The 15,158-nt window shown below is 44.3% G+C and overlaps 1 protein-coding gene and 1 long non-coding RNA gene across 3 annotated transcripts in view; one reads left to right on the top strand and one right to left on the bottom strand.

Moving 5' to 3' along the window:
- Nucleotides 1–3,254, top strand: part of LOC309634822 — a 111,784-nt gene extending 108,530 nt beyond the window's left edge. The window contains exon 5 of the long non-coding RNA XR_014248444.1: nt 2,385–3,254. This is a non-coding gene — a long non-coding RNA (uncharacterized lncRNA). The remainder of the gene's footprint in view (nt 1–2,384) is intronic.
- The window catches only part of PREP (prolyl endopeptidase), a 138,087-nt gene that overhangs the window by 13,144 nt on the left and 109,785 nt on the right, over nt 1–15,158 (bottom strand). For both annotated transcript variants that reach the window (XM_082405233.1, XM_082405234.1), the window contains exons 11-13: nt 7,344–7,480; nt 6,097–6,191; nt 2,002–2,133 (exon numbers count right to left, since the gene is read on the bottom strand). In XM_082405233.1, the coding sequence (XP_082261359.1) occupies nt 2,002–2,133; nt 6,097–6,191; nt 7,344–7,480 (364 nt within the window). The remainder of the gene's footprint in view (nt 1–2,001; nt 2,134–6,096; nt 6,192–7,343; nt 7,481–15,158) is intronic.

The raw sequence follows: 15,158 nt of genomic DNA, 5'->3' as shown, positions 1-15,158 counted from the left end.
GGTTATGTTTTCTGAGCTTGGATAAGTATCCTTAATATAGGTGATATCCTGTAGGGCCCAGCAGCAGACTCCCCTCTGGTGACCAGAGTTACATGCTCTAGGGGTGCCTCCTATGTAGGCTGCACGGGCCCTTCTGTAGTGGCAGGGCCAACTACTTTGGGCATGCTGATAGGCAAGGCCTGATCTCTGCATGACCACAGCTGTTGCCAGTCTGCTGGTGGTGGAGTGCTAATAGCCAGAGAGAGGATCCAGAATAGTGCTTGTCAGCACCAGTGTCCCTGTGGTAGAACGAGTTCCCCAAAATGTCTGCCACCAGCACCTGTGTCCCCAGTAGGAGTCCCAGTTGCCTCCTGCCCCTCTGGGAGGCTCTTCAAGGTTAGCAAGGGAATCTGACCAGCCTCCTTTCAAATGACTGCCTCTGTGCCAGGACTCAGAGCATGTGAGATTTTGTGTGCACCCTTTGAGAGTGGAGTCTCCATTTCCCACAGCCCTCTGGCTCTCGTCAAAGTAAGCCCTGCTGGCCTTCAGAGCCAGATGTTCTAGGGGCTCATTTTCCTGGTGTAGGACCTCTGGACTGGGGAGCCTGATGTGGGTCTCAAACCCCTCTCTCCTTGGGAAGGACCTCGGCAATTGTTATTATCCTCCCATTTGTGGTTTGCCTGCCTGAGGTCGTGGGTCTTGACTGTACTGTGCATCTGCCCCTCCTTACCCATCTCATTGTGGTTCCTTCTTTATATCTTTGGTTGTGGAAAATCTTTTCTATTAGTCTTCAGGTTGTTCTCATACATAGTTGTTCTGTAAATCGTTGTAATTTACAGAACAACTCCCGTGGAAGGAGGTGAGCTCAGGGGTTTTCCTACTTTGCCATCTCGGCCACATCTCTACCCTTTCCAAATTTAAACAAATTATTTGGACATATATATATTTTATCTCCCTGCGAAAATGTTTTTTTCAAGACTATATTCCATTGGGGTAAAGAAGTAATAAGGACAGGAATTCAGGTTTTGACACAAGTCAGTAAATTTCAAAGACAAGGAAATGGAGTGAATGTGTCTAGATCCCCTGACGACAGTGGATTGAAAGCTAAAAACTGTCTGTCACATGTGCTTTTTAGGTTGAGTCTATTTGTACTATTCTCCATTTGTACAACGGCCCCTCGTATCCTAATGACTCTGGATGTAGGACCCAGCAAGCAAAGTTCAGGGCCACTATAAATGTTCATTACAATGTTAAGTACTGTTGAGAGACAAAAAGCAAAGTAAAAATTCATTAACTACCAAAAATATCAGGAAAATCCACTTAGAGGCAGTGCCACATAGAGGTTAAAAGAGCAGAATCTAAAGCCACGGTGCTAAGCATCAACCTCAGCACTACCATCACACTAGCAAGCTACTCAACCTCTCAGTGCCCCAGTGTTGTCCTCTGTAAAACGGGGATAATACCTGCCCCCATCTCCCAGGCCACGTGCATGTCAAGGGCTCAGCACTGGGCCTGGCAAGGTGCTCAGCAAGGGTGAACTATTTCATTACTATGAAGCTGTGGATCCATCTTTGCATGTACCTCATTTTCCTTCATGACTTATTTCTCTGCACCCACAGCATCTAGCATCCCATGGCATAGGTATTCAACAAATGTTTAGTGATGATCACAGCTTACAAGTTCTCGGTAACACAGTCAGAGGTGTGTTATTAGGCTCAGTCATGTGCTGACTGAACCCTAGAGACCTGTGGGTCCAGTCTGTGGGGAGGGGGAGAGGGAAGGGTAAGAATTGCGGTCCAGTCCAATAGAGCTCAGAACAGGGAGGAGGAATGGCTTTTCAGGCTATGATGAGTTGAGTCAGTAGTTGTGTCTTCAAATGTCATTAATTAGATGCCCAAAATACAAATGGGTTTTGCTTTTTCTGTACCACTGCTCCCATCCATGAGCCAAAGTAAACCAGAGTATCTGAAAACTCCAAGAGTTCACTAGTAAAGTACAATGAATAAAAAACCCAGTTCTCACCTACTAAGAGGCCTCCATTTGAACCTCCATTAATAGTCAGCCTCTTGGGAGACGTGTAACCTTCCTTGATAAGATATTCAGCAGCACACTGGAAGTCATCAAAGCAGTTTTGTTTGTTGGCCAAGATACCACCTACAGTGTGCCAAAGTGAAAGATAGTTAATTAACAAAACATAGAAAAAAAAAATCACATTTTAACCTAAGGGGAAATCAAATGATGATAGGGCATAGTTTCAACTACTGATCAACTTAAACACAATGGACTAACACTACATTTTAGAAAAATGCCTCAATTTAAATTTTGTTATGCATTGTGGAAATCCATCATCAGTGCCACAACTGCTAATCCATATGGTGCCTTTGTATTTTTCTAAAACCTCTTAGAACTTAAAAGGCAAATGCCCCAAAGGGAAGAGATGATCTGTTATGACGTCAGACAATCATGAGAATGAAAATGTGAAAGCATGTCAACAAAAAGAACCTGTGTTTTGGGAGGAGCTGGACTCAAAACTGACACAAGACCCAGAGCAGAGTCCAGTCCTCGAGTTCCACACAGCATGTGACAACGGGGATGAGCGCACTGCCCCCTCCCTGGGAAGATTAAAGTGCTCTGTGCGGACTTCCCTGGTGGTGCAGTGGTTAAGAATCTGCCTGCTTGGGCTTCCCTGGTGGCGCAGTGGTTGAGAATCTGCCTGCCAATGCAGGGCACACGTGTTCGAGCCCTGGTCTGGGAAGATCCCACATGCCACGGAGTAGCCGGGCCCGTGAGCCACAACTACTGAGCCTGCGCGTCTGGAGCCTGTGCTCCGCAACAAGAGAGGCCGCGATAGTGAGAGGCCCGTGCACCGCGATGAAGAGTGGCCCCCGCTCGCCGCAACTGGAGAAAGCCCTCGCGCAGAAACGAAGACCCAGCACAGCCAAAAATAAATAAATAAATAGATAATTATTTAAAAAAAAAAAAAAGGAATCTGCCTGCCAATTCAGGGGACACGGCTTCGATCCCTGGTCCAGGAAGATCCCACATGCCGCGGAGCAACTAAGCCCATGTGCCACAACTGCTGAGCCCACGTGTCACAACTACTGAAGCCCACGTTCCGCAACAAGAGAAGCCACCGCAATGAGCAGCCCGTGCATCACAACAAAGAGTAGCCCCTGCTCACCAGAACTAGAGAAAAGCCCGTGTGCAGCAACGAAGACTGAACGCAGCCAAAAATAAAATATAAAATAAATAAATAAATTTTTAAAAAAAAGAAAGTTGCTCTGTGCAGAGAGGTGCACTTCTCACCCCTCCTCTCTGCAGGAGTCTGAGGTGGGGATGCGATTACGAGAAGGAAGCTCTCTGACTTTGCCCATGGGTACTTAAAGAACTCAGGTAGGAATTAGGTGGGGACGTGGTGCTGCACAGAGCAGCCCATTAGTTTCTCTAGGCTTGAAGGAAGATGATCTCAAGCATCTCCTCAGAGAATCCGGGCTTTTTCATCTAGAAGCCATTCCAGTGTAGAGCCAAACAAAGAAACTACTTAAAGAGAGGAACATTTGTAAGGCCTTGTAATATCCAAAAGTAAAGGCCAAAAGTCAGAGTCATGCCCACAAAGGAACGGATGTCTGAAATAACTGCCAATGAAATGAACAAAAAGCAGACATAGATCTAATTAGATATTTGAGATTAACCATTTTTGCAGAAATTCAATTAAAGATGAAGCAGTGCTACTGAAGAAATTTTTTCATATCAAAACAAATGTTATTAAGATTTTAATAAGAAATTATTGGTGAATTAGGATGGCTAGGATTACTTAGTTTCCAGGAATAATAATATTTTGGGTATATGACTATATTTTTTGAAGAGCATTAAATTTTAAACTCAATTAACAGAATGGAATCTAGATTTATCGAGGTTCAATATGCTAGGGTCTAACTAGAAAAGTTCCATTTCAGGCCCTTTCACTGCCTAAATTAGGAGAAAGTTTATGATCAGTCTAAACAGAGGTAATCAACTTTTAGCTTCAGTCAAGCTGCAAACTCCCCTCCCCCCAAGACTTCTGGATAATAACTTGGTTATAATTAATACAGAGATGAGAGAGTTGACCAAGACCAAGGGCACTCTTCCCTACCAGAGCATGGTGGACACCTGAGGACCAGAGGAATTTTATGGCGAAGAACTTGGGTTCTTTGAGGAGAAGGCCACTGGGTCAGGAGTCCGTGCAGGTGGGTGTTTAAGTGTGTACATTAAACATTTTTAACCAGGAAATTGGGCGAGTCAAGGGGTCCAGACTTAGCATATGGATTTGGGATGTACATCCAACATAAGGTGTGTAGAGATTTTACTTTTATTCCCCCTTTCTTAGTCATCTCTTACTATCACAGTTTCATAGTATGATTTTAGTGTAATTAAACTCTAATATCAGGTCCAAGTCAGAATGATACAATGAATTCTATGCTGTTTCAAATACAGTGACAATCAATAAAGCCTTCAAGGATGACACCTGGCCCAATGATAGCTGGCAGACTGGGGGCCCATGTGTTCATTAGGGACACTCTTTTTTTTTAAAGAATTTCACTTTTTTATCCATCTATTTATTTATTTATTTTTGGCTGTGTTGGGTCTTCGTTTCTGTGCGAGGGCTTTCTCTAGTTGCGGCAAGCGGGGGCCACTCTTCATCGCGGTGCGCGGGCCTCTCACTATCGTGGCCTCTCCCATTGCGGAGCACAGGCTCCAGACGCGCAGGCTCAGTAATTGTGGCTCACGGGCCTAGTTGCCCCGCGGCATGTGGGATCTTCCCAGACCAGGGCTCGAACCCGTGTCCCCTGCATTGGCAGGCAGATTCTCAACCGCTGCGTCACCAGGGAAGCCTGGGACGCTCACTCTTGCTAAGATGCTCAAATAGTTTGCTGTCTGACATCAGTCCTTGGGGTGCACGCTGAAGACCGAGGATTTAGGCTTGGGCCTTTCCTGCCTCCTGACATCTAACAGGTACTTATGAAAAAAGCCCTTTACAGCTCTACCCTCATCTTTGCTGATCTGATCGATGCAGAAAACCAGAGCCTGGGCCTCAGCAGGTAGAGAAGAACAGGTGGGTGTACGGATCCGAAGGGTGGTCTCGGACGCTCCTACTGCGGGAGAAGAGCCTCCTCACCACGTGCTGCTGGCCAAGCCTGAGCCCGGGGGGCCGCCCTCGTGCTCGCAGACTGTCTTACACAGGATGGCTGATGTTGAGAGGGGAAAAGCAGGGAGCCGGTGGGAGTGAAGCGGCTTCCCACATCCTCCTCTCCCAAACACAGGAATAAGGTAAGGGAAGAACATCTTCTTCAAGCTGTTGGTTAGTCTATGCATTCCAGATACACAAAAGCCTGGGAGACGGGGTGTGCTCCATATAGAGAGAAAAGGAAGAGATGGGGCTTTAAAAATAAAGGTTGCCATTAATTTTTTTTTAAAGAATGATAATCTGGGGAATAAAGGTGAATATAGGAGCAGTTTCCTCAATCAACTAGAATACATGCTTCAGGAGGCCAGAGAACAGGGACTGAACCATTAAAACCAGAAAAGAAAAATGGCTGTGTTCTTGTGTTTATCTATCACGTGCAGGTTTTATTAGAGTCCCAGCAACAACGCTAGAAGGATGCTATTTCTTAGCAATGTTGGGAAGATCAGAGAAAGCAAGCAAAAGATGCCCAAACTGGGACTAGGGAAGCTCTATTTTAGAGTGCTCTTTTCTTTTAAGAGAAAATGGCCTGTTTTTGCAGTCTGTTTTGAGATAGCCAATAATGCTAAACAGTAAAAGCCAGGCTAACAGGAGAAGGAGACACAATAAATACCAAAAGTATGCCCCAGACTCACTTCTGACAGTGACTGATAGATAAAAATGTACCCTATACATTGCTAAAAAAAAAATTGATTATGGTATGTAGGAGATGCGTCTGAAAAAGGCGTCCTTCATTCAAATAGACTGCAAAGGAAAATAAACTGTGAAAAGACTGAGCTGTTTAAATTGAAAGGGGGAATGGTGCCTGCAATGTGTTTGGAAGCATCCTTTTCTGCCCCTAATCCCCTCGGCTTGGACTATGCCATATTTGTGTTTCTGCAGAGAAAATACCTCACCTTTATGCCACGTCTCTCCGTATTCCCCACCTCCTCTGATGTTGGCCACTGCAAGGATGCCACCCATGTGTCTCACAAAGATGAGCCTGGACACACTGAGAGATGGTAAAAACAGTTAAGCTGCCACTCACTGCCCAGTGAGGGCCGCTGTCCTCCTCCACCACACCCGCACCCGCAGCCCTGCAGATGCTCCGCACATGCTGTCATCTACGTGGAAGCCCAGTACTTTCACGTTGCTCGATTTAAGTGAAATGTTACAACTTCTGCCTAGTGATTAACTGCAAAGCTCATACATTTTCAGGAGCATTCAGTATACCTCATTTTAAACAACTGTCTTGGCAACCAAAATACTGCCACCCATGTGACACAGCCCTGGTCTGAATGGTGCTGTGCTTGTTACACACCCGGTAATGGCCCCTGCTACCATCTCTCCCAGTATCTCTCTCCAAATTGTTCAAGTTGGAAAAAAGAAAGCTCCTTCTGAAATATGAATTTTAAACAGATTTTCCAGTTTTACAGAAATTTAGACGTTGAAACTAGGTGTGAGAGAGGTAGAGGAGATCAGGCACACTGACCAGAAAGTAAGAACGGAGTGCCCAGGGCTGGAGAATGTTTTCTAGAAATAAACAGAAGAAACTACGGCACAAAGCTTCTTTAGAAAGTTTGGATTTTATGTTTTCCTCCCTCTCTTTCCACTCTGACCCTAACAGTACTGAATGAGGTTATTTTTCTGTTTGCTGTTAACTAAAATTAATTTTGCTTTGAGAACTATTTCTGAAATTTATTCACTCTTCCTTTTAGTAACTGGGGAAACTGTGGGCTTCTGCAACCTGAGGCTCAAGATGGTCTGGCTGCTAATTTCCTGGATGTTGAAGATCAGAGGAAAGGAGAGTTTGAGGTCGGTGATCAGACCATACACCCATGTGGTCCTCTCCAACATTTTTCCTATACCTCGGATGGTCTCTACTGAAACTACCAGCATATCCACTGGTTCAGGGAAGAAAATGGTGTAAGGACACTTCCTCACTCATCTCACTTCCCAACACAGGGCAGGCTTAACGAATACTCGTTGCACAAATGAACAAAGATAAGCTCTGCTCAGGAATCAGTGTTGTCTTGATCCAGGTTCCCCTGTGGGGACCAAGGGGATGGGGCTCAGGTGCAGAGGCAGTAGACCAGTCTCTGGTTTCTCCTCACTGTCTGGAGAAGATCAGATACACGCTGAAGTTCCGAGGTGCCACGCTTACCTGTAGTTGGGTGTGATAGATATGTTGAAGCCGCCGTAGCCGTATAGGAAAGCGGGATGGGAGGCATCCAATTTTATGCCCTTTTTATGCACGATGAACATTGGAATCTTCGTACCATCCTTGCTAGGGTAGAAAACCTAGAGCAAAAGAAAGCAGAACAGCTAGATTTAGCATTCCTGAGTAAACACTTGCATGCTTTTACATGGGAAAAACAGACAGGTAGTAAATTCTTCAAGATGTAGAGTAGCACAGTGAAAATCCAGTAACACTAAAAGGGCTAGTTGATGGGGGAGCATATTTCAGTTTTTATGGAGACAGTGTGGAGTAGAGAATATAGGGAGACTTGACTTTGAATTCTTCTTCCACTCTCAAAAGCTCGGTGACCCCTGGCAAGTCTGTCCTCACTCAGCTTTAGTTCTTTATCCGTAAAATGTGGCCACCGTGCCCACCTCTTAGGGTCTCCACGAGGCCCACATAAGAGAACGGGCATTCCGTCTTCTGCTGCCAAGCGTCCCTCCCGGCAGTGGGAACTCAGATTGGGCTCTTCTGCCAGACAATCCAATCTAGGAAGACTCTTTTTCTAGGAAAGACATTTCATATTCAACGTCCTCTCTAAATGTTAAGACACTCAACTCCTCTTCATTTTCCTATGTTCAACTATTAATTAAATGTTAGCAACAACAAAACATATGTTAGCTTTAGAGAGTAGATAAGGAGCAACATAGAAATCCTATTGTTTCTGATTGATTAAACAAAGACACTTTCTCCAGGATTGATAATTAAGGCTCATCAGACCTTCCTGAATCTGGTAAGTTCAGTTAACATTTCTAGATTCATTACATTTTGGGTAAAAGGAATAAGAGAAAAAGGATTAGAAAGAGAACATGAAATGTTATTCAAACGGTAAGCCATAGAATAAGCACTGAGTCACCCAAAGCTGATAATGGCTTCTTCCAGACAGACAATCTGTAAATAGCCTTCTCTGGTCAAACGTGGTATCTTTATCCCAAATGACACCTGGAAAGTGCCCAGCTTAGAAACGTCTTGCTGATCTCACACATCACTGTCAAGGACATAAACCTCTACAGGTAGTGTGACTTGGAGCCATATTCTATCCAAAGCTTTTTAAGGTAGCAGTTCTATCGTGGAAAGTGCCCACAAAGTTCTTGGGAATAAACAGTGGGGGGCGGGCAGGGGAGAGGGGGGAGGCGAGGCACATTTGGAGAAAGGCACTACACGGCCACCATTAATGCCTGCGAGTCTGGTCGTTTTTTGAAACCTGCCAAGGAACAGTATAACAAGCATTTGCTTCTGACTTTGGAGAGAAATGCTGAGATGTATGTAAAGTTGACTGTTTAGGAATTATGGAGAATACATGGCAGAGTTCAAAGTTATCAGAGGAGACAGGGTTTTAGCTAAAGTTATTTAGTGCCAGTTAGGAGCCGCTAATAGAGAGTAACTGCGGGAGGTACAAGCAAATGCAGAGCAAGACGTACAGGCGACTGGCTGGGGCTAATGAGCTGAAACCCAGGCCCTCGGGTAGGCATGTTCTAACCACAGAGGAGACAGCGTGGGGGCGGGTGGGCAGGGGAGCAAACTGTCTCACACGATTCTACCCTAACTAACTGAATCATCCGCTTAAAAAATAGCGTTCCCCCCGGCTACCTCCCGACTTCCCACCCATCCTCAAATCCCAGCCCCGGCACCTAATCCCTCTCCAGCCCGACTGAGGCCTCCTCAGGCAACTCTCCTTCTGCGTCCTACTCTTCACCCGGTCAGCTGGACTGGTGCACTTCTGTCCCTACTAAGCTGACCCTCAGAGCCTCCTGTTTGCAAAGTGCTCTGTCTTCTTGCTTCGGGGCAATGTGGCTTCCTCCTCTGGCACTACTTTGCTTGCTACCACCTGTAGGCTTTCTAGTGCCTGCACCTCGCTTGGTCTGCAGTGCTCCCATCTGGTTCCAGGACGGAGGCATCCTTGTGGAATACAATCAAAAGCACAAAGGCCCCCTTATGCCCATAGCCGCAAAAATATACCCAAGTATTAAGTTGGTGTGGGTCAGATGTTAAAATAACAGCACTGTGAATGCTGTCCAAAAGTGAAAGGGCACGGTGAGGATGACTACAGTAGAATCATCTTCAAGACAACTCCCTAAAAGAAGTCTATTTCAGACTTGAAATAAACATACACACTTAACATATATACATGTGTACAGACTTCATCACATCTCTATATATACACACAGAGCAGTGTTTTATGCCATTTCCATTTATGGAATGGCAATTGATGACAATAAACCTTAACCTGACTGCAACAGAAGGGCAAACTGAATCCTGAGTCTTTTGATAACTATGGAAGGAATCCATGTGGACATTTTAGAAACAGACATTAAAAATAGCCCAGCTATTTTCCATTATGCTCTTTCCATTCCTTTGACTTTACTGAAACTGATTTCCTCTTGAAGCCACTCCTGCAAAACTTTTCTTTGAGAGGCTTTGTGGGTAAGTTTCTTTCTAGATTTGCCTGGTAAGGAAGAAAAGTTAGCAAACTCCTTGTTTCCATTTGCTTCCCAAACCTGGCCAAACCAAAAAGCTCCACTTCATAATCTATACTAGTGGTTCTTGAACCTTATTGGTTGGGCCTAAGCATCTGTGATAAACATGTTAAAAATGCAGTTTCCTGGGCTTCATTCCCAGAAATTCTGATCCCACAAGTATGAGGTGGACGACCAAACCTGCAGATCTAGCACATCTCCTAGCTGTTTCCATTTTCTTCCATTCCCAACACCACCCATTTGCATCCCCTACTCTTTGTATCTGGCCTTTCCTATCTTCATGGGGGCCATCTCCTTGGAGTTCTTGAACCTTCTGCCAACTTCACTCACTCTCTGAACCCCAGAGAAAGAAGGATCATTCATTTCTTACTAAGTCCACTACTACCACACTCTTCTGATTACCGCAACTTTTTCTTTTTGTATTGTCTCCCTTTCCTTGGCATACAAACAGACTCAAATTTCTCCTATCCTACACAACAACAACAATGCCCCAGATCTTTTGTACCGCCATGTCTGTCCCTCAAACTAAATTTCCGTCTCCTGCTTCCTTCCTGATCAAACATATCCACGGCAACCTACACCCACAGCTCACACGTGCCTGCCTCGTTCAGTCCTGTCCTCACCACTGCCCTTTCAAAGGGCAGTGATGAATTTTTTTGTCTTTGCCCCTCCATCCCTACCTCTACCGTAGTGGTGTAGATCCTTCCGAACTTTTCCACATGCTTATAGAGACACATCTGTTTACACGTATTCACATACATGGGTTATTATTAAAAGGCAGTAGTACATAGAATCAGGCCAATATTGGGATAAAACTTAGTCGGCTTCTCCCCACTCAGCTACCGATTATGGAATTCCTTCCAGGTAAAGACACCCAGATTTACCTCATTTAAAAAAGTGGCTGCCTAGTACTTCATCGTATGAAAGTACACGAACTTACTTAACCATTTGCTCACCAAAGGCCATTCAGACTATTCTTTTTCTGTTATTAACAATGATGGAATAAATCCCTTTTACATAAATCTTATATAGTCATGCTATGATTTCTACAGGATATGTTCTTAGACATGAGATTGCTAAATCAAAGTGTATGTGCATTTAAAAATTCAACAGAGGGGTTAGAGCCAAGATGGCAGAATAGGAGGATGTGGAGTTCACCTCTCCCCACAAGTACATCAAGAATACATCTACAAATGAAACGATTCTCACAGAGCACCTGCTGAACACTAGCAGAGAACCTCAGACACCTAAAAAGGACAAGAAAAATCCCCACACAACTGGGTAGGAGGAAAGAAAGAAAAAAGAGGAAACGGGACGCGACCTGCACCCCTGGCGGGGGGAGCTATAGGAGAGGAAAGGTTCCCGCACTCAGGGAAGCCCCCTCACCGGTGGCGGGGAGATCAGCTGGGACAGAGAGGGGGCTTCGGGGACTCGGAGGAGAGTGCAGCAAGCGGTCTGTGGCAGGCAGGACAGAGTAAGACCCACATGGATGGTCCGTACTGTACAGATGGCCAAAAAGCACATGAAAAGATGCTCAACATCACTAATTATTAGAGAAATGCAAATCAAAACTACAATGAGGTATCCACCTCATTGGTGGGAATGTAAATTGGTACAACCATTATGGAGAACAGTATGGAGGTTCCTTAAAAAACTAAAAATAGAGCTACCATATGACCCAGTAATCCCACTCCTGGGCATATATCTGGAGAAAACCATAATTCGAAAAGATACATGCACCCCAATGTTCACTGCAGCACTATTTACAATAGCCAGGACATGGAAGTAACCTAAGTGCCCATCGACAGAGGAATGGATAAAGAAGATGTGCTACATATATACAATGAAATATTACTCAGCCATAAAAACAAATGAAATAATGCCATTTGCAGCAACATGGATGGACCAAGGGATTGTCACACTGAGTGAAGGCAGACAGAGAAGTACAAATATCATATGATATTGCTTATATGTGAAATCTAAAAAAATGGTACAAATGAACTTACTTACAAATAAGAAATAGAGTTACAGATGTAGAAAACAATCTTATGGTTATGGGGGGAAACAGGGAGGAGGGATAAATTGGGAGATTGGGAATGACATATGCACACTACTATATATAAAATACATAACTAATAAGGACCTACTGTATAGCACAGGGAACTACTCAATACTATGTAATGACATGGGAAAATCTAAAAAAGAGTGGATATATGTATATGTATAACTGATTCACTGTGCTATACAGCAGAAAGTAACATAACATTGTAAATCAACTATACTCCAATAAAAATAATATTCAGTGAAAAAAATTCAATAGATTCTGACAAATAATTCTCTAAAAATGGTGTATCAACTTAAGTTCCTAATGACAATATTACCTGTGTCAATTTCTTATTAGCAGTGGGTGTTAAGAAGGATTTTAATTTTTGCTAGTGTAATAGGCAAACATTACCATCTCACCAGTTTTAAGATTCAGTTTTTAAATTAGCAAAGATTTTCATCTGTTAATTGGTCATTTTATATCTCTTCCTCAGAAAACAAAGTGTGCCCACCCTTTCAGTGTGTTTTACCTTTCTGATTAGTTAATAGAAACTCTTCTTACATTAAGGACATTTACCTTTCTTTCTGTCATATATTTTGTTTGTATTTCCTCCCAGTCTATAGCCTGTTTTTAAACTTTCTTTGTGGTATCTTGAATATAGTTACATAGCACATATACAGGTAGGACTCCCTCACCCCAAGTTGTAAAAATATTTGTCTATATTTTCATTTTGAATTTTTACATTTATAGTTATCCAAATGAAGTTTCTTTTTACATATGATCTGGTATCTAACTACTTTTCCCCAAATAGCCAACTATTATACACCATTTACTAAAGAATAATTCTTTTCCCCATTTTTCAGAAATGCCATTTTTGAATTGGTTTCTTCCCAGGCCTCATCTGTTTCGATCCCTATCTGGCAACTGCTTCTTTGGCTTCCTGGGTGCAGTATTTCTCTAATTCTTTTTCAACCTTCCTAATTGATCCATTACTAGCTCTTCTTCCTGCTGCCAAATGCTACTGTTTTGCAGTTTTCTATACTTGGTCTTCTCTTTTCTCTCTGCAAATCCCCCATTTGCCATCTCAGAGAGTTCCAATAAACTACTCCATGCTAAGGACCTTCATGCCCACATTTGCAGGTCCCTGTGAGGGGCTGGTTTGAAAGCCCCTCAGGTTGCTCCACTGTGAGGGCTGTGACGTCACACGGTGGGTGGCCCGTCTACATCTCCAGGCCAACGTGCTCTAGGTGCACCTTACAGGTTCCTCTGTGGGGCTCTCTCATTTTGGCTAGTAGCAGTGGTCCCTTACTTCACTCTCTCCTCAGCCACCCAACTGCCAGCTCTCAGAATCACATCTTGTGCCAAGGACCCCACGCCCAGGCATCACTCGGCCACTTCAATTCTCAGGCCTCTCCTCGTGCATGTGTGCTGGTGACCCTGCTCAGAACCTCTCTGCCACGCTAGCCTCAAACCCACCTGGTCTCCCCGACTCCTCTCACTGGCTAAAGTGAAGCTGTGGTAGGAACAGTAGAGCCTCGAACTATTATTAGTAACACACAACAACCATAATATATTTTATCTATTTATATGATACACAAGCCGTTACTGCTTGATGAGGAGGCAACTGCTGAAGCTTGAACCCATGGGCTATTTTCAATAGTTTATTGCTACACCACCACCCAGGTTCAAGCTAAACAGCAAAAAGACTTTTCCCCCTCATAACTGTAACCAAATGAGAGCGAGCTGACAATACACATCTGTTCATTTTGAGCGTCCACTGTGGGCACAGACCTTTGATGGGATGCCAAAGCCTCTATGGGACCCTGAATGGACAGGACAACAAAGTGCTCCCATGGGATCCAGTAGGCACCCATGTGAGTAACAGAAAAAGTCCGTCCGTCATCCAGGTCCCACAGCTCATCATGTGAGGCTGACGGGCCCCGTCCTCCCCATTCCTGCCAGCAGCAGAGCAAACGGTCCGTGCGATAGATCCAGTCCAACCAGGAGCCTGTGACACCAGTGTCAGCACCAGGTCTTTTTCCTGGCACACCCGTCCACCTTCACAGACACAAGCACCACCGAAGAATCTAAGACGGAGTGTCTCTGGAAGCACCCGTGAGACCACATGAGAGGCACTATTTTATCGTGCTTTGATATGCAGCCTTCACCAGGGACACCACAGACGAAAAATAAACATCACGACAGCGATTCAAAGCCACAGTTAGTTCCAGACATTAGTAAGCCAACCAGAGATTGATCAAACACGGACTTTAGAATGTTTCCTGCCTTAATTCCGTGTTCCTCCTCTTTAAAACTTAAGTACTTCATTTTGTAGACTCTCACAGCAGCATAACAATGTTAGTCCACATTTAAAACCAAGAACGTTCAGCACAACAAGGCAATAAGGAAGCACACCCTCTGGGAAGCCCACGCTGTATCTCGATAGAGGACAGAGATGGGTATTTTCAAGTAGTCGCGAGACTGTTCCACCTGGGAAAGAAAGCTGGTGTCAGCTCTTTCTCAGCCCTGGGGAATCAAGATGATCATCCCAAATTCTGGGTATTTAAAATGTTTTAGGGGTTTCCCTGGTGGCACAGTGGATAAGAATCTGACTGCCAATGCAGGGGACACGGGTTCAAGTCCTGGTCTGGGAAGAACCCACATGCCACAACTACTGAAGCCCACGCACCTAGAGACCGTGCTCTCCAAGAACACAAGCCACCGCAATGAGAAGCCCGTACACCGCAACAGAGTAGCCCCCGCTCGCCGCAACCAGAGAAAGCCCGCACGCAGCAACGCAGACCCAACGCACAAAAAACAAAAATAAATAAATAAATAAATAAATGTTTCAGATACAAGGAGAGAAGGTCACTCTGGGACCTCACCTAGCTGGTCACCCTCTCTTATTTTAGAAATGAGAAACCCAAGATCCATAAAGATAACTGCCAGGTAACACTGCTAGCTTGCATAAAATTAACACCAAGTCCCTGGTCCAGAGTTTTTTCTACCCTAGTACAAAGTAATTCACTTCAAGCTATTACTTCCTTGTAAGCAACTTTACTGGGTGTAATTATGCAAAATTTTGCAAATGTTAGAAACTTTGATGTAGATTTAATATATTCTCCCCACCCCCACCCCCAAGACAATGATCACTGGCCTCTAGGGAATCCAGGGGACAAGTATTCTGGCAAAGATACTATGCTTTATTCGCTTTTTAGT

The sequence above is a fragment of the Balaenoptera borealis genome (genome assembly GCF_965194805.1).
Source record: "Balaenoptera borealis genome assembly, chromosome: 9".
Taxonomy (NCBI): Eukaryota; Metazoa; Chordata; class Mammalia; order Artiodactyla; family Balaenopteridae; genus Balaenoptera; species Balaenoptera borealis.
This window is presented reverse-complemented; position numbering and strand designations above follow the sequence as displayed.